The sequence below is a fragment of the Macaca fascicularis genome, chromosome 16 (genome assembly GCF_037993035.2).
Source record: "Macaca fascicularis isolate 582-1 chromosome 16, T2T-MFA8v1.1".
Taxonomy (NCBI): domain Eukaryota; kingdom Metazoa; phylum Chordata; class Mammalia; order Primates; family Cercopithecidae; genus Macaca; species Macaca fascicularis.
In genome coordinates this window covers 19,042,501-19,059,622 of record NC_088390.1, presented here as the reverse complement: position 1 = coordinate 19,059,622, position 17,122 = coordinate 19,042,501, and the positions used below count along the sequence as shown (strand labels likewise).

The window sequence follows — 17,122 nt, the reverse complement described above, 5'->3', positions numbered from 1 at the left end:
GAAAAAAATGGTAATGATGGTAATGATGGGGTTCACTACAAATGGTGGCTTTCAAAACAGTGTTTCTTTCATCCAGAGGGCACAGCTGACAGTGTTATGGGAAGGGACTCCAATCTTTCTAATTTATGAATGCGTCTCAGGATGGAGGGGTGACCCTGAAAATGTGCACTATTGGATTTAACTAGATGCTAAACAATAAATCCGATACCACACTCTTGCTCTGAGGCTATGCTGACGAATGTGGAAGCAGAGGGTGTGCTAACATGCTTCAGTGAATGCAGGAGCTAGCGGAGGGCCATTCTCCTGCAGAGCTGGTCAACACTACCACTGAGAATTACAAGAATCTCAGAATTAAATCACTGTGATTTTAATGTATTTTTCTACTGAAAGTAGAGCGCTAGAACTGCAAAACACCCCTATGAACATCACTAGGCTGCTTAGTAAATGACGGTACAGCATGGTACTGCTTAGAATTCCTAATGATGCCTAAAAATGCTCATGACACTACAAATTGAAATATACACATACACACACACACACATAATTATATATACAATATAGCTTCAACTAAGTAAAAACATAATGCCCATAAAAAAGACAGGAAGCAGACAAGCTAACATTTTAACAGTGGCTATCTCTCCATATTGGAATTTGTGGTGACTTTTCCAGGACATGCCAGGGCCACAGAAGGGCCTCGCAGCAGTCCAGGATGGTGTGACAAGTACAGGACATGGTGCCATAAGCACTGAGCCTGCCCCAAACCTACTAACAATGTCTCTGGGCTTTAGTGGCCTGTCTCCTCCCCAAGTCACTGGTAATAACGCCAAGTGCATCAGAACCAAGAAGGTCCTAGGTTGGGCAAGTGGCAAGAGATGGCAAACTGGCAGTCAACAAGCCACATGTGCCCATCCTCAGATAGCTTTTAATTAGCTCCAACCATATTCTTAATTTTTAAAATTCACAGCCAACATTTAAACACTAATAGATTTCAAACATCTAGGTTTCTATCTGTTCTTTAAAAAAACTGGATTCATAACAGCCAAAATGTGGAAACAGCCCAAATATCCATCAATTGCTGAATGGTTAAACAAAGTGTTACATATCCATGCAATGGAATATTACTTATCCACAGAAAGTCATGAAGGACTGACACATGGTATAACATCGATGAACCTCGAAAACATGATGCTAAACGAAATAAGCCAGGCACAAAAGCCCACATAGTGCATGACTCCATTTCTACGAAATGTCCAGAGAGGTGAATCCCTGGAGATAGAAAGCACATCAGTGGTTGCCAGGGGCTGGGTATGCGGTTTCTTTCTGGGGTGATGGAAATGTTCTGGAATTAAACATCTGATGGTGGCTGCACAACATTGTGAATGTGCTGAAAACCAGTCAAGTGTCCACTTTAAAATGGTTGCAATGGGCCAGGCGTGGTGCCTCATGCCTGTAATCCCAGCACTTTGGGAGACCGAGGCAGGCGGATCACTTAAGGTCAGGAGTTTGAGACCAGCTCGGCCAACGTGGTGAAACCAAGTCTCTACTAAAAATTAAAAAACTAGCCGGGTGTGGTGGTGGGCGCCTGTAATCCCAGCTACTCAGGAGGATGAGGCAGGAGAATTGCTTGAACCTGGGAGGCAAAGGTTACAATGAGCTAAGATGGTGCCACTGCACTCCAGCCTGGGTGACAGTGAGACTCTGTCTCAAAAAAGAAAAAAAAAAAGGTTGAAATGGTGAATTTTATCTCAAGTTCTTAAAATTTGGGAGGGCAGATTCATGTGGGCAGCATTCTTAGGTGAAGCAGCAGCCCACCAGGCCTACCAAGCTGCCCCCATTCATTAGGGGAGACTCCCCCGCTCACACTCCCTGGACTCCTGTACCGAGTCTCATCCCAGGGTGCTCTCAACACAGTATTGCTATTACACTGTGTTCTTAGAGGGTCAGGTCAGGTCCTTGGCTCAGCCCAGGACACTTGGGTCCAGGGCACAGCCCTGTCCACCAGCCAAAAGAAGGGCTGGGCATAACTTGGTCATTTAAAGATATTTCGAGATTTTTTTTTTTTTTTTTTTTGAGACGGAGTCTCGCTCCGTCACCCAGGCTGGAGTGCAGTGGCCGGATCTCAGCTCACTGCAAGCACCGCCTCCCGGGTTCACGCCATTCTCCAGCCTCAGCCTCCCGAGTAGCTGGGACTACAGGCGCCCGCCACCTCGCCCGGCTAGTTTTTTTGTATTTCTTAATAGAGACGGGGTTTCACCGTGTTAGCCAGGATGGTCTCGATCTCCTGACCTCGTGATCCGCCCGTCTCGGCCTCCCAAAGTGCTGGGATTACAGGCTTGAGCCACCGCGCCCGGCCAAGATATTTCGAGATTTTTGTCTCTCCTGACTGGGAAAAACTTACCCCTGGTAAACAAGTCAAACAATATAAAAAGGTAAAGTGTGAAAACTAAGCCTCCTTCCCACCACTCTGATCCCCAATCCCCTCCCCAGAATTTAACTCTATTAAACCCACCTGGCTCCTGGTGTGACCACTTTCTTTTTTTTTTTTTTTTTTTTTTTTTTTTTGAGACGGAGTCTCACGCTGTTGCCCAGGCTGGAGTGCAGTGGCACGATCTCGGCTCACTGCAAGCTCCGCCTCCCAGGTTCCCGCCATTCTCCTGCCTCAGCCTCCTGAGTAGCTGGGACTACAGGCGCCCGCCACCGCGCCCGGCTAATTTTTTGTATTTTTAGTAGAGACGGGGTTTCACTGTGGTCTCGATCTCCTGACCTTGTGATCCGCCCGCCTCGGCCTCCCAAAGTGCTGGGATTACAGGCTTGAGCCACCGCGCCCGGCCGACCACTTTCTTTACAGGGCACTAAGATAACTATCCAACAGTTTAATGAACAGTCTTTCCTGAAAACACCCTAACCGTAACTTCCAGTGGCCATCACTTCACAGACTACTCATTCTTCAGATTTAAAAATAAAGCCAAAGCCACTGTCTGAAAGGGTCTGCCAGCCCTGGGGCACCACAGTCCCCATGTGTGGTGGTAAAACCTTACCACAGGCTCCCTGGGGGTACCACACACAGGTGACAAACCCTGTGAACCAACCTCTTGAGCTGCCCTGGAACTGGCCTTCAGTGAATGAAAGCTGTGGGCAATTTTGCCTGGGGCTTTTCCCAAGGCCCAGAGGGCTCCTGCCAAAGGGGGTATGAGGCCCTGCCTGGGTTGCAGAGGCCACCATCAAGCTATCAGAACTCACCACATGCTAAAGGGCATCTGGGGCTGACAGTGTCTTCTGGACCAAGTCCAAGCACTTTGTAAGGCTGAGTGCAGGCCCTGAGTGATCTGGGCCCTTCTCCCCTGCTTTCCGGTTCACATAGGCTGGTTGCATCTGCACCCACTCCACCACTCCGTACCCCTCTGCTTCTCACACTCTGAGTCTTCTGCAGGGAACTCCCTGCCTCTTGTTGCCTGGCCACCTTCTCTTCCCTGGGGACTCGACAGAAATAGCCTTCCTCCAAAATGCTTGCCTCACACTCCCTGGACTCCTGTACTGAGTCTCATCTCATCCCAGCATGCTCTCAAACACCCTCCATCGAGGCCTGGACTACGCAGTACTGCTATTACACTGTGTTCCTGTCCTGCCTGCTCCTGAGCAGGGCCTTGACAACAGACAACAGGGACAATAATCATCTGTTGTCTCAGGGGTCATGCACAGCAGAACACAGCCTGTCGTTTGGCACATTTTAGTAAACATCTAAGGAACCAAGTTGAACATGAGACGGTTCTGAAAGAAACAAGAGACTCCAGGAGATACAGGCAAGATGCCACAACATATACAAAGTTCCCAAACAAAAAGCCCACAGGTCAGCCATGCCCAGTAGGGTTTAGTGCACCAGGAGGGGCCCCCCAGGGCACCAGACCAGGAAGCCTTCACAAAGCCTGCTGGGCCATGCTCCTGCCCAGTGATTAAGAAACTCGTGGGCCCATATCAAACCAGTTGTGTCATGCTCACATTTTGAACTTCCCACCACAATTCCTCTTACATCTCATGTTAAGCAAAACTTTAAAATATTCATTTAGCCTATTAAACGGATTTTCTACTGCTTTAAGTAACAAGCAGAATTATAGCACATGTATCCCCTTTTCATCAGCAGTGGCGGTAAGCACATCATAATTTCCAGCTAATTACAGCAGCTTGATTTGGATGCTCCGCGCTGTGTATTATGGTTCCTTCAGCTGGGGCACTGGGTGCAATGCTGAGGTTGAAAGAGTTGAAACGTGTCCCAGAGAAGGCACAAGGCATTCCTGATGCAAGTGGGAGGCTGAGGTGAAGTCGACTTTCCTTCTCCCAAAGCAGAAAACCACTCAAAGAGAGAACACCATGCCACCATCCTCACGGAGGAGGGCGAGGGCCAGTTGGATGTAATTGACGAGGGCTAGAGGAGCCTGGACACCCACTACAATCGACCAGATCCAAGTGAGTGAGAGACAGCAAGAAGCACTACCCTGCCCCTCACCCATCCAGCAGGCAAGCACGGGAGACCAGTAATGGGGTCTTTACCAAATGATGGCCAGGGGTCTGAAGCACTCGCAGGAGCTGCTGGCCTGCCCCAGGGGTTGGTCTGGTTAGTGGAGGCCGACGGGCCCCAGGGCTCCGCTTTCTGGGCCGGAAGGCCTGAGCTGGGGAGAGCATCCATTAAATCCAACAGCGTAGTCTGCTGTGGGAGAGAGCCGTGCTTTTAAGACAAAGAGAAGGGGATAGGTTTTACTATGCTACAGTTACAGCAAATACCCATGAACTAGCCATAAATATCAACCACCCATGCCTCGAACTCCAGTGAAGCCCTCTAGGAGAGGCTGAGAAGAACTTCGAAACTGAGCTGTCCCATCTTCTTCCTCATCCGGCCAGCTCTCCAGTCACAACAAGCTATTTACTGTTTGCCAAACCCCCCACCAGACTTCACAGACCTCAGGGCTCCACAGACTTTTCCAGGCTAACCCTAGCTTCTGCCTGGGCTGTGGACATCCTCTAAAACGCCATCCCTCCCACCTGCCAGCCACTATCGAGGACCAGCCTGAGGGCCCTCCTCCTGGGGTCGCCCGCATGCTCCCTACTCTCAAGACCACCCCATGTGTCATCAGAGATCATCACCATCATCCAGTCAAGAGCCAGGGGCTCCAAAGGCCTCAGCAGCACTGTAAGAGGGGAGGCCAATGGAGCCCCGGGGCCTGTGGGGTGAGGAGGGGTCTGGGTCTCGACAGGATGATGATGAGTTTGTCAAAAGCACAGCCATGTCCTGGTCACCTCTACATCAAAGCAGGAAGCCTGGCACAGTGATGACGAGGCAACCAGCACTACTGGAGGCACACCCTGCTGCAGGAAAGCGTTTCGCAGCCCCTGGCATGTAGCTCACTTGACAGCTGCCACAGCCACAGAAGCAGGAGGCAAGCGCTATCATCACCTTCATTTTACAAACGAGCAGACTGAGGCACTGGGATGTTAAGTGTCTCCTGGTTAGTTCAGGTATGTTTTCAGTCGCCTGCTCACCTAGCCCTCGCCCACTACAGGCATGAGCGTTATTTGCTGAGGTTGGAGAACTCACTGTGCATCATGCCAACAAGGGAGGTTGGGTGGGGGACACTGAGGCAACAACTACAGGACAGGGTGAAACATCTGCCCTCCCAGCAAGCTCTTACCTCTTTCTTTTTTGGAATTTTAACTGTGTCCCTTCGGCTTTCTTCCAGGGCCATCTGTAATCTGAGGTCATCACCCCGCCTGAGGCGTTCTTCCTGTAGAGGGACAATGCAAACTGGTAATTGTAATAACATCACTGGACAGAACAAAGCCACACTGGCCAGAAACAGGAAATGCACATTGTATGATGTAGTATTTCAAAGGAAGATTTCAAAACTACTTGTAAAACACAATTACTTTCAAATTCCAAATGTGTGTGTACCCAGAAGGCTCCTCCCTCATTGCAACTCCTGTGACTTTGACCCCCTTGGGGTCACACCAGGGAGACCATGGCTCAGGTACCACCAAACTGGGGAAAAGGAATGCTTAATCTAAAATTTTTTTTCTCGAAATGAAAGTGGCTTTATAAATTCTTTCTACTTATAGAAGCAATACGTGTCCTTATAAAACACAAATCTGACAACCCAAAATGGAATTAGAAAGAAGATAAATATCACGTATCATTCCACCTCCACTGTGTATGCTTCCGGAAAATGGTTGCATATTTCTATGATTCCTAACAGAAATGATTCACTATCTTTATTTAAGGCAAAGTCACCATATGCAAAAGACAGGGTTATCCTAAGCTTTTATGTAATATAATAATTAAATATAAATAATATATTCCTTGTATTTTTTTCTTTTCTTGTTTTTAAGAGACAGGGTCTCATGGTATTACCCAGACTGGCACACAGTAGCTATTCAAAGGGACAATCCGACTACTGATCAGCATGGGAGTTTGAACTTGCTCCCTTATATTTTATTATAAATATTAACTAAAATGGGCTCAAACTGTCCGTCTGTCCCTGTGTTTCTCAGTGGATGCTACCATGCACCTTCTTCCTGGGCTGCCGGCCATGGAGCCTCATGCATCCACGTGGGCAGTTACTGGCGGCCTGTTTCCCACTGCAGGGAAAGAGAGGCCACAACTGAGACTGCCCGCTGTTACTGAGCTTTAGAATGTTGCCAATTATAGACACACAAACAATGCCAGGACAAACCTGTCTGTTCTCAAATCTACGTATCCCTAGTATTCCTCGCTGAACATCAACTTCTAACAGAGGAGAGGAATCCCTGTGCTGCCCCGGTCCCATCTACCTTTTTTAACCAAAGGTCAGTGGACACAGCCCTGATAACTGCAACCAAAGGCATGACAATTTGTAAGGCCACTCTAATTGCTCCTTTCCCTCCTCCCTATTGTAAAGTAATGCATGCTTACTAAAGAAAAATGGGGGACAGGCGCGGTGGCCCACGACTGTACTCTCAGCACTTTGGGAGGCCGAGGTGGGCAGATCACTTGAGGTCAGAAGTTCAAGACCAGCCTGACCAACATGGTGAAACCCTACCTCTACTAAAAATACAAAAATAAGCCTGGCATGGTGGGACGCGCCTGAAATCCCAGCTACTCGGGACGCTGAGGCACGAGAATCACTTGAACCCAGGAGGCGGAGGTCGCCGTAAGCCAAGATTGCACCACTGCACTCCAGCCTGGGTGACAGAGCAAGACTGTCAAAAAAAAAAAAAAGAAAAAGAAAAAAAGAAAAGGAGAAGAGAGAAAAGAAAAGGAGAAGAAAGAAAAAAGAAAAAAAGAAAAGAGAAAAATGGGACCTGAAAAAATTAAAACTATACATACTTCTGTCATCGAAACACAAGCACTCTCATTTTGCGAGCATTTTTTCCAGTCTTTGTTTTTCTGCAAATCTCTTGCTACAGGTCACCAAAGTGCTTGGGAAGGGCTAGGCTGGCTCCTGCCCCTCAGGCCTGCATCCCTGTGCCCACCTTGCATGCCACCCTTCAAGGAGCCTGGGCAGGCTCAGCTCACTCAGGGAAAGCCCAGACATGGCTGTGTCTGCACAAGTGTTTCTGGGAAGCATTTTTAACTGGTTTCTCTCCTTGGCAATGACTTCCTAGAAAATCTTTCCTAAATGTAACTTTGCATGGGATCCCTCCCTGACTGGGAGGGACATAGGGTGACAAGGATACACACTGATGGCAGCACAAAATGCCATCTCAGCAAGCATATCTGAAATGTTTTGGAGACAGGGCTGTGTCTGCCATCATCCTCCCAGTGAGCCACACTCCACCCCGAGCACGGGCAGTCAATGCAGTGCAGACCTGCCTGGGGCACTGACCTGCTCAGCCACTTCTCTGCTCATGGCAAGTGCCAGCTGCAGCTGAAGCTCCTCTTCTCCACTAGTCTGGGGCCGGGCTTGCTCCAGCTCGGAGGACACTCGTGGGGAGGTGGCTGTTGAGGAAGAACAAGTCATCACATGCAAAAGACAAGGCTGATACAGCTCCTGCATAGCGGTTTCCTGGGCAGACCACATCCCATTCCCATCTCAAACCCATAAAGTCCAGCAGTAGCCCAACAATGCAGGCAGAGGAAAGGAAAGGCTTACAAATATTTGAATGTTAAAATAAGTGACAGCCAAATGTAGCTTCCCAAATACAGAAGCCCCCTAGTACCAACCAAGAGAAAATGCCTTTGGGTGTGCAAGCCCCAGCCATCAGACCTCACAAGGATCAGAACCTCAGTCTTCACTGCAGATCTGCAGTGCTCCAAAAATGGAACTAACTCAAGCTGGACCAAAGAGCATCCTTCAAACAAGTGCAGGGCATATGGAGACCAAAGACTCCACTCCAGGCACACCAACGCTCAAGAGTTGACTTTTGAGACCAGGCACGCTGGCTCACGCCTATAATCCCTGCACTTTGGGAGGCCAAGGCGGGCAGATCACAAGGTCAAGAGATTGAAACCATCCTGGCCAACATGGTGAAATGCTGTCTCTACTAAAACTGCAAAAATTAGCTGGGTGTGGTGGCGTGTGCCTGTAATCCCAGCTAGCAGGAGAATCGCTTAGAGACCCGGGAGGCAGAGGTTGTAGTGAGCCGAGATCTCACTACTGCACTCCAGCCTGGTGACAGAGTGAGACTCTGTCTCAAAAAAAAAAAAAAAAAAAAAAAAAAAAGAGTTGACCTTTGCCTCTAACAGTGTTACTACAAGATCATAGAAAATGAAGCCTGCCCATTTCTGCAGTGACCCCAGACATTTTCGTTTTGTAAGCAGCTTTGTACACTGATTAGAAAGAAATAGAGATAAAAATGCAGACACACATGCAGACACTTTTGCTGTGCACTTAGCTAGTTTAAATACTTCTAAGCAGCTCCTGGAAAGACAGTTTTTACTGAATGAATGAGATGTGAAGTCGTAGCCGATGTAACAAACCCCACTGGAGTCTTGACATTCACACCATAAACCATGGTGCTGGGTGCTGGGACTTACACAGTCATTAGGATGTCTCATGGATCAGAAAATCTAAATGCCTCCAGAAATTATTGTAGAGTTTTGGAAGTATGCGCCAACCTCTGCCCCGTTTCAGGAAGGATCCATAGCTTCTCTAAAACTCTCAGAGCAAGATCTGCCCACTGAGAGATTTGGAGCTACTGCTTTAGATGGTTCTTCGCCCTGTCCTTCTCCTGGGTCTCTGTGCATGCAGTTCCCCCAGCGCACCCACCTCCTCTTTCATATTCAGAGCTCAGCTTCCCCGACTTGGTCCTTCCCATCCATCCTGATGCTGTATCAGACTCTGCACCTCTGCACCTCTCCCGTGTAGCACTCACCCCTGGCTGACAAACACCTCTTGGGTGGAGGCTTACATGCAAGAATGGACAGGTGCATGCACAGGTCGATAGATGGACAGATGGACAACTACAGAATTCAATTTCATGGTTAACGGGTCATTTTAAAATGTTCTAATTTGCCGGGCATGGCGGCTTATGCCTGTAATCCTAGCACTTTGGGAGGCTGAGGCGGATCACCTGAGGCCAGGAGTTCTAGACAAGCCTGGCCAAAATGGTAAAACCCGGTCTCTACTGAAAATACAAAAATTAGCTGGGTGTGGTGGCGGGTGCCAGTAATCCGAACTACTTGGGAGGCTGAGGCAGGAGAACTGCTTGAACACAGGAGGCAGAGGTTGCAGTGGGCCAAGATCAAGCTACTGCACTCCAGCCTGGGCAAAAGAGCAAGATTCCATCTCAAAAAATAAATAAGTGTTCTAATTGTGTATTAGTTTACTTCCTTCTTTCATTACATCTATTTTAGGAAACCTAACTAGCAGGATTCACTCACCTAGGTGTTGCTTCTGCCTTACTTTCCAGTCTATATTTGATTCTTATGGTTTTCCTCTTTGAAAGAAACTAAAAGGTTGGGAATAATTCTTGGCAAAGGAGGCTTTCAGATGGCTGGGCCACAGCTATGTTGAATAAAACAGGGGAAGAGGCCTAAATGCAATTCAGGCCACAGATGTGATCCACAGAAGAACCAGGGCAGGTAGAAAGAGGCTGCTTCTGGGCAGAGGGCTGAGGTGGGGCCGGGCAGGAGACTGGGAATTTCTCTACCACGTGAGGTTGCCAAGCAGAGGCATCACCCTGTCTTGAAATTCTTAAAGACACACAAAACATATAGCAATAAATTTACTTTGGAACAGACCGGGCGCAGTGGCTCACGCCTGTAATCCCAGCACTTTGGGAGGCCGAGGCAGGTGGATCACGAGGTCAGGAGATCGAGACCATCCTAGCTACAAGGTCAGGAGATTGAGAACATCCTAGCTAACATGGTGAAACCCCATCTCCACTAAAAATACAAAATAAATTAGCCAGGCGTGATAGTGGGCGCCTGTAGTCCCAGCTACTCAGGAGGCTGAGGCAGGAAAATGGTGTGAACCCGGGAGACAGAGCTTGCAGTGAGCCGAGATCGCGCCACCGCACTCCAGCCTGGGCGACAGAGCGAGACTCTGTCTCAAAAAAAAAACAAAAAGAAAGAAAAAGAAAATTGCAGCTATAAAAACACAAATGTATTTTTCTAAATAAAATCATGTCAAATCCCATCTTAGTGTTATCACCCAATTGTATTTCCCAAAGTATCTCTTCAGAAATAAAGTTAGAGGGTGATAAAAAGTCCTCAATCCACCTTAACAACTTGATTTCTTAATAATACACCAAAACAAAAAGTATATTTTTTTGTGGGCTTTGTTCTTAAACTTTACCTACGCCAATCAGAACTCTCAAGTTTGGGCTTTTCTATGTTCAAAAAGATGTCACCATCCACATGGAAGAGAATAAAGGAAGCCAGACAGTTCCAGGGGACTCTTCTCAGTTGAACAGGGCACTCCCATCCAAATCATTAACCACTCCAGCCACCTGTTCCCAGCCTCTTTCCTGATAAGGAATCTCTGAGGGTTGGTTCACAAAACCCTTGCTTTATAATATTGCACTTCTGACGCATCTCATTTACTACCAAATGGAAACCACAAATGAATCAAGTAGAAGGCTCGTATCTCACCCCACCCCGAAAAACGTGCTCTGGAAAACAAGCCCCATCCTGGCAGGGAAGCTGGTACTGGGTTGCACAGCTACAGTGACTGATACAGCCAGGTTGGAGGGGGAGAGTGGGTGCAGGAATCTGAACTGGACCTGCTGGAGAAGTGAGGCCTCCTTTGTCCTCTGAGCTTTCTAGCACATCTGCAAGGCCAGACTAGCTTCAAATGCAAACGTACATGTTTATGTCTACCATAACTGACACTGTTACAATAATGCACAGCTGGCACATACCGGCTCACCACATCATAGCTCACCACATCAATGTGGAAATTAAAGACAAAGGGTATTCCCCTGAATGTTGTGGTTTTCATAAACGGATGTACAGCTTTCAGTTCTGCAGATGGCAGAATTCTTGGCCACCAACCACTGAACATCAGCTGAGCTACACACAGCGGGTCTGAACTTCGAGGGAGGATTCCAGCAGAGATATTCTTGCCTTGGTGACAGCAGCTCAGCTCCACAAAGGGCCTCTTGTGCCCATGCACATGACAGTGAACACAGATGTCGTTGTGAGACAGGCCTGAATGGGCCCTTCTGACCACCTGAGCCTGGCTTTGGCTCAGCTCTGAGGATCTGAAGGTTCAGAGCTCACAGGGACCGAGGGAAAAAGCAAGTGCTGGAGGATGTGCCACTCACTCATTGTTGCAGGTTGCTTTCTTCCCAGACACTCACTGGAAGGAAGAACGGGAATTGTTCGTTTAAGCTCATCACTAAAGTTGCACCAAATGCATGGCCCTTCTTCCGTGAAGGCGGCCTTTTGCATTATGAATCCCACTGGAAGAGCTCCAAGTCTTCACTTGCTGTGGCCAAGAACTGTAACCACAGGTAGGCCTTATTTCTATCCTTTCCAGTCTGTCACACTGGCTGAGAAAAAGCCTAAGCGGGAGAGGCTCAGTAGGAAAGCTAGAAAAGCCCAACATTTCCCTCAAAATACAATCTAAAAAGAAGATCAAGAAAACTCTCCCAACTCAGACAGACAAGGGTCTCTCCCACTCAAGTCTGCCCTGTCTGCTCCAGGGGCCGCCCCGCAGAGCCTGGGTGCCTGAACTCTGCGTAAGGGAGAGAGATCCTTTCCCAAAAGTGCTCCTAAAACAAAGGGTGAAAGATTTTCTAATAAAGATGCTTCAGCGGGCCACTTTCAGGTAACTGTGGAAGAAGGCAATCGAGTTGATAGAAAAACAGGAAGTTGATTCTTATCAACTACATTTTGCAATTTTCCTAGAAAGTACAGAAGCAGCATCTGCCAGCCACACAGTGCTGATTAAAGAGCCTCCTCTAATCTACATGGATAGGTCAAAGAGAAAGAAAGCGGCAGTTGCAAAAAATCCAAATGTAGGCTAGGCGTGGTGGTTCATGCCTGTAATGATGTCACAGCACTTTGGGAGACCAAGGTGGGTGGATCACTTGAGGCCAGGAGTTCGAGATCAGCCTGGCCAACCAGGGCAAAACCCTGTCTCTACTAAACATACAAAATTTAGCCAGGTGTGGTGGCACGTGCCTGTAGTCCCAGCTACTCAGGAGGTTAACGCATGAGAATCACTTGAACTAGGCCAAGTGGAGGTTGCAGCGAGCCAAGATCGCACCACTGCACTCCAGTCTGGGCAACAGAGCAAGACTGTCACAAAAAAACAAAAACAAAAACCAAACAAAACAAAAAAACCAAAAACCCCACAAGTGTATTTTTACATTTTACAGCACGTGGGACAGGATTCTACCATCAAATGGCTCTGTGCAGTGGGCAGCATGACTGTACAGGTACGTGAGCGTCACAGACCCTGTGGGGAAGGCAGGGTGAGGTCCTGGTCTTCGTATGTCCCTGGGCCTAGTCTGGTAATGCTGGGTACACAGGCATGTATGACAACTCAGCAAAAACGAAAGGTGGCCAGGCTTGGGGGGCGTGAGAAGACCCCACATGGGCCCAAGCGCTGTCACCACTCCTCACACCCTGTGCATGTCAGCCAAGAGAAGACCAGATAGTGGAAAGAGCACTGGACGGACGAACCTTGTCTCCACCACTGACCAGCAGTGGGAGTCCATGTGATAGCCTGACCTCTTTGAGCTTCTGCTCCCACATCAGTGAAATGAAGACAGTGGGGCCTGTGGGAGGAGGTAAGCAACTGACCTACAAAGGGGTCAGGAGTGCCGGGATGCAGGTGGCTCTTCCCTGTAGATTCCAGCCCTGTCCTGAGCTGGTGCTCTGTCCTCCATCCATGGAGACCAGACCACCTGAGGGTTAAGCTCTGTCAGGCACCCAACCCTCCACCTCACACACAGAAAGCATGGCCCTTCCCAGGCCTCCAAGGAACAGGCCTGGGGCTGCTTTCTGCTGGGCTGGCCTACTTCGAGGGAGGGGCTAGGGAGCCAGCGCTGAGCCCAGGGTCAGCGTCTACTGTCCAATGGTCAGTTCTCCAGTCCAGCTAAGTTCCTTCCTCGTTATTGAACAGCAGCAAAGTGCTTCCTCAATGTAATGACAGCATCCTGTGGTTCCAGGGGCCACTTCCTGAATCAGCAATTATCTTGGCTACTGAGGACATTCCCACCACTTCTCAACACAGGAGAGCCTCCAGTGCCCTCACTTTACCTCCCTGCAGGGAGGGGCTGGGAAGGCTGCTTTTAGTCTAATGAGGTAAATCATAAAAAAGTTAAGTTCAGATTATACCAGGTAATTTTTTTTTTTTTTTTTTGAGATGGAGTCTCATTCTGTCACCCAGGCTGGAGTGCGATGGAGTGGTCTCGGCTCACTGCAACCTCCGCCTCAGCCTCCTGAGTAGCTGGGACTACAGGCACGAACCACAACACCCAGCTAATTTTTGTATTTTTAGGAGAGACGGGATTTCACTATGTTGGCCAGGTTGGTCTTGAACTCCTAACCTCATGATCTACCCGCCTCAGCCTCCCAAAGTGCTGGGATTACAGGCGTAAGCCACCCCACCCGGCCTACACCAGGTAATATTTAACAGGAATATAAATACGTGGTGCAAAAGCCAAAAAGGTGTATAATGAAAAATGCAATGAAGCATGACCACAGCCAGATCACTGTCCAGCCACAAGGGGGACGTGACTTTACAACACAGGGACAAATCACAAAGTCATTTTGTGCTGTGGCCAACGCTGGCACTATCAGTGGTGGGAGGGCTGCCTATCAGGTGACATCATATCCCCACCCACGACAGTCCCAGCAAAACGCTGATATGCACAGAATCCAGACTCTAGCCGTGATTCCGATTCGCAGGAAGCTCAGGTTGAGGGCCAGGCTGAGCACTGTGAGAGGCAGCAGACGGGCAGATCCAAGCCAGGGACAGACACCCCAAAGGAAGGCTAGCCCCGAGGAATAGAGAACGTGCTGCCATGACACAGACTGCAGGGACAGGATGGCTAGACTCAGCCTGAGGTCCTGGGGTGGCCTCACATTAGGCTGATCAGCAGCAAGACACTTCCAGACAACTGGAAAAATATGACCATGACACCTCAGTGTGAGATGATGCTGCTAATTTCCGACTTTGCGAGGTGTGTGAGTGTGTGTGTGACAGTGGCTGTGTGTATGACTCTCCAGGAAAAGATGTGTACTGAAGTATTTAGGGTAGGAATGTGAGGATACCCACGACTTACTCTTAAATATTTCAGCATAAAAGGAAGTGAGAGCCACTCCTCTCATCCTGCCCCACTGCTCTCCCCGGAGGAGACAGCTGTTCACATTTTCTTGTGCTTCCACCCAGAAAAGCTTCTGAATGCACACTGTGTGTGTAGAAAACTGAAGCGCACTTCCCTCTCTGACACTGGCCCAGAAGGAACCCCTCCTCCCTGCCCTATGTGCTTCTCCCACCTGGGCCTGACCCCAGGCAGAGCGACATCAGCCTGAGAGGGCAGCCCAGTGTGGCAGACAAGAGCATGGGCCCTTGAGTCCATGCCTGGGCTCAGATCTGGGCTCTGCCACTTCTTAATGCGTGACCTTGGCCTAGGTCAGCTGTCCACAACCTTTCTGGCACCAGAGACTGGTTTAGTGGAAGACAGTTTTTCCACGGCCAGGAGTGGGGAGGGGGATGGTTTCAGGATGGTTCCAGCACATTACATTTATTGTGGACTTTATTTCCGTTATTATTACATTGTAATATAGAATGAAATAATTCTACAACTCACCATAATATAGAATCAGTGGGAGCCCTGAGCTTGTTTCCCTGCAACTACACAGTTCCATCTGGGGGTGATGGGAAACACTGACAGACCATCAGGCATTAGATTCTCATAAGGAGCATATAACCTACGTCCCTCACATGTGCAGTTCACGATAGGCTTTGTGCTCCTATGAGAATCTAATGCCACTGCTGATCTGATAGGAGGTGGAGCTCAGACAGTAATGTAAGTGATGGGGAATGGCTATAAATACAGGTGAAGCTTTGGGTCTGTGGCCCGGAGGTTGGGGACCTCTGGCCTAGGTGATTACCTTCTCAGTGCCTGTTTTCTCATCTGCAGAATGGGGATGGAGAACCGTCTCCCAGGGTTGTTGTGGGGAACAAACAAGAAGTAATATGAAAATCACCCACTGCCTCTGCAATACTGTCTCTTGAGGAACCCTCCATCCATAAAGGGGTGCTGCCCTGCTTACAGTCCAGGCTGAGGCCAGGGGTGCAGTGACTGTCCCAACTCCACCCAGCTGGGGCAGGTGGAGTCTGACCCTGAAGGTCTGGCTCTTCATTACCAACCCTTCCCACTGATGGGGACACCAGGGCCCAGAGAGGGTAAATGGCTGCGGCTCACAGCCATCCAGGGGCAGGATGAGAACTCAGAGCCAAGACTCAGGACCTATGCCCCATGCTTGCTCCTAGCACCCTAAAGGGGCTTTGCCCCCTCAGTCAGTTACATGTGCACACCCACACCGAGCACAGCCTCCTCTAGGACTGAGGAAAGTCTCTGCTCCCATGAGTTTGTGTTCCAATAAGGAAAGACCATAAACAAATCTAAACCGGAGGGACAGGGCAGGGCAGGGTGGAGAAGAGGAGAGCCTGCTCGGCTATGCTCTGACAGGAGGCGCTGGCACAGAGCCCTGGAAGGGCTGGCAAAAGGGCACGGGCACTTCTGAGAGCAGGGGACAGGCTCTGAGGCTAGTGTCAGCAGAGGGCACCCAAGGGCACATGACCAAAGAGTGGTGGGGGTTCAGAAGCCCTCAGAGGTGCTCTGGAGAGTCTAAGTGGGGCAGTGATGCCACTTGACTGGTCTAGGGAACATGGGCCAGAAAAGTAGCTATGAAGGGTATGAGAAGTGGCTGGAGTCTGGACACATTTAATTGGGATCCTATGTATGATACCTGGTTCCTGAACCAGCTGGTATAAGGTGCTGCCACATGATGTGGACTCAGCACTTCCAGTGCCTTCTTCTGACCAGGGGCTAAGGGCAGAACTGGGTGCCCATAGGAAGTAGGATGAAGAACATGACCTTATTTGTAAACAGGATAGCTACAGATGTAATTAGTGAAGATGTAATTAGTGAAGATGAGGTCATACTGGAGCAGGATGGGCCCTAGAGTCCATAGAACTAGTGTCCTTAGAAGAGACAGAAGCACAGACACACCAGGGGAGACTGCCATGGGACCCTGGAGGTAGAGACTGGGGTGACACAGCAGCTAGCCAAGTAACACGGGCGTCTGCTTGCTTCCCATCCTCCCCGGGCACCTGCCATGCAGGCTCCTTCCTGCCTCGAGCCTTTGCCTGACTGCTGCTCCCTCACACTGTGTGTGCTGCTCATGGTCCTCAAATGGGAAGGAGAACCACATCCTCATCCCTAAGTAGCAGCTCTAAGGCAACCTTCTCACTGCAGGGGAGCCTGGCTTTGTTTCTCATCAGACTGGGAGTTCAACAGAGCAGGGGGGCCATTCATTTTATTTGCTATTGGTACCTGGAGCTGGCCTTGGCGCACAGAGAGCACTCAGTGGATGTGGAGGCCAAAGCAGCTCCATCTTAGAGGCTAATTCACCAGGCTGGCTTCTGATTAATCCCAGTTCCAGGAAGGCCTCCAAGACTGACAGTTTGCC

The 17,122-nt window shown here is 49.2% G+C and overlaps 1 protein-coding gene across 21 annotated transcripts in view; it reads right to left on the bottom strand.

The window, feature by feature from the left end:
• The window catches only part of EPN2 (epsin 2), a 103,387-nt gene that overhangs the window by 19,960 nt on the left and 66,305 nt on the right, over window positions 1–17,122 (bottom strand). For 13 of the 21 annotated variants that reach the window (XM_065532860.1, XM_074018750.1, XM_005583092.4 and 10 more), the window contains 3 exons: window positions 7,851–7,963; window positions 5,682–5,774; window positions 4,546–4,720 (listed from right to left, as the gene is read on the bottom strand). In XM_065532860.1, the coding sequence (XP_065388932.1) occupies window positions 4,546–4,720; window positions 5,682–5,774; window positions 7,851–7,963 (381 nt within the window). The remainder of the gene's footprint in view (window positions 1–4,545; window positions 4,721–5,681; window positions 5,775–7,850; window positions 7,964–17,122) is intronic. The other 8 variants (XM_074018752.1, XM_015437753.4, XM_074018749.1 and 5 more) reach the window with 1 other exon arrangement.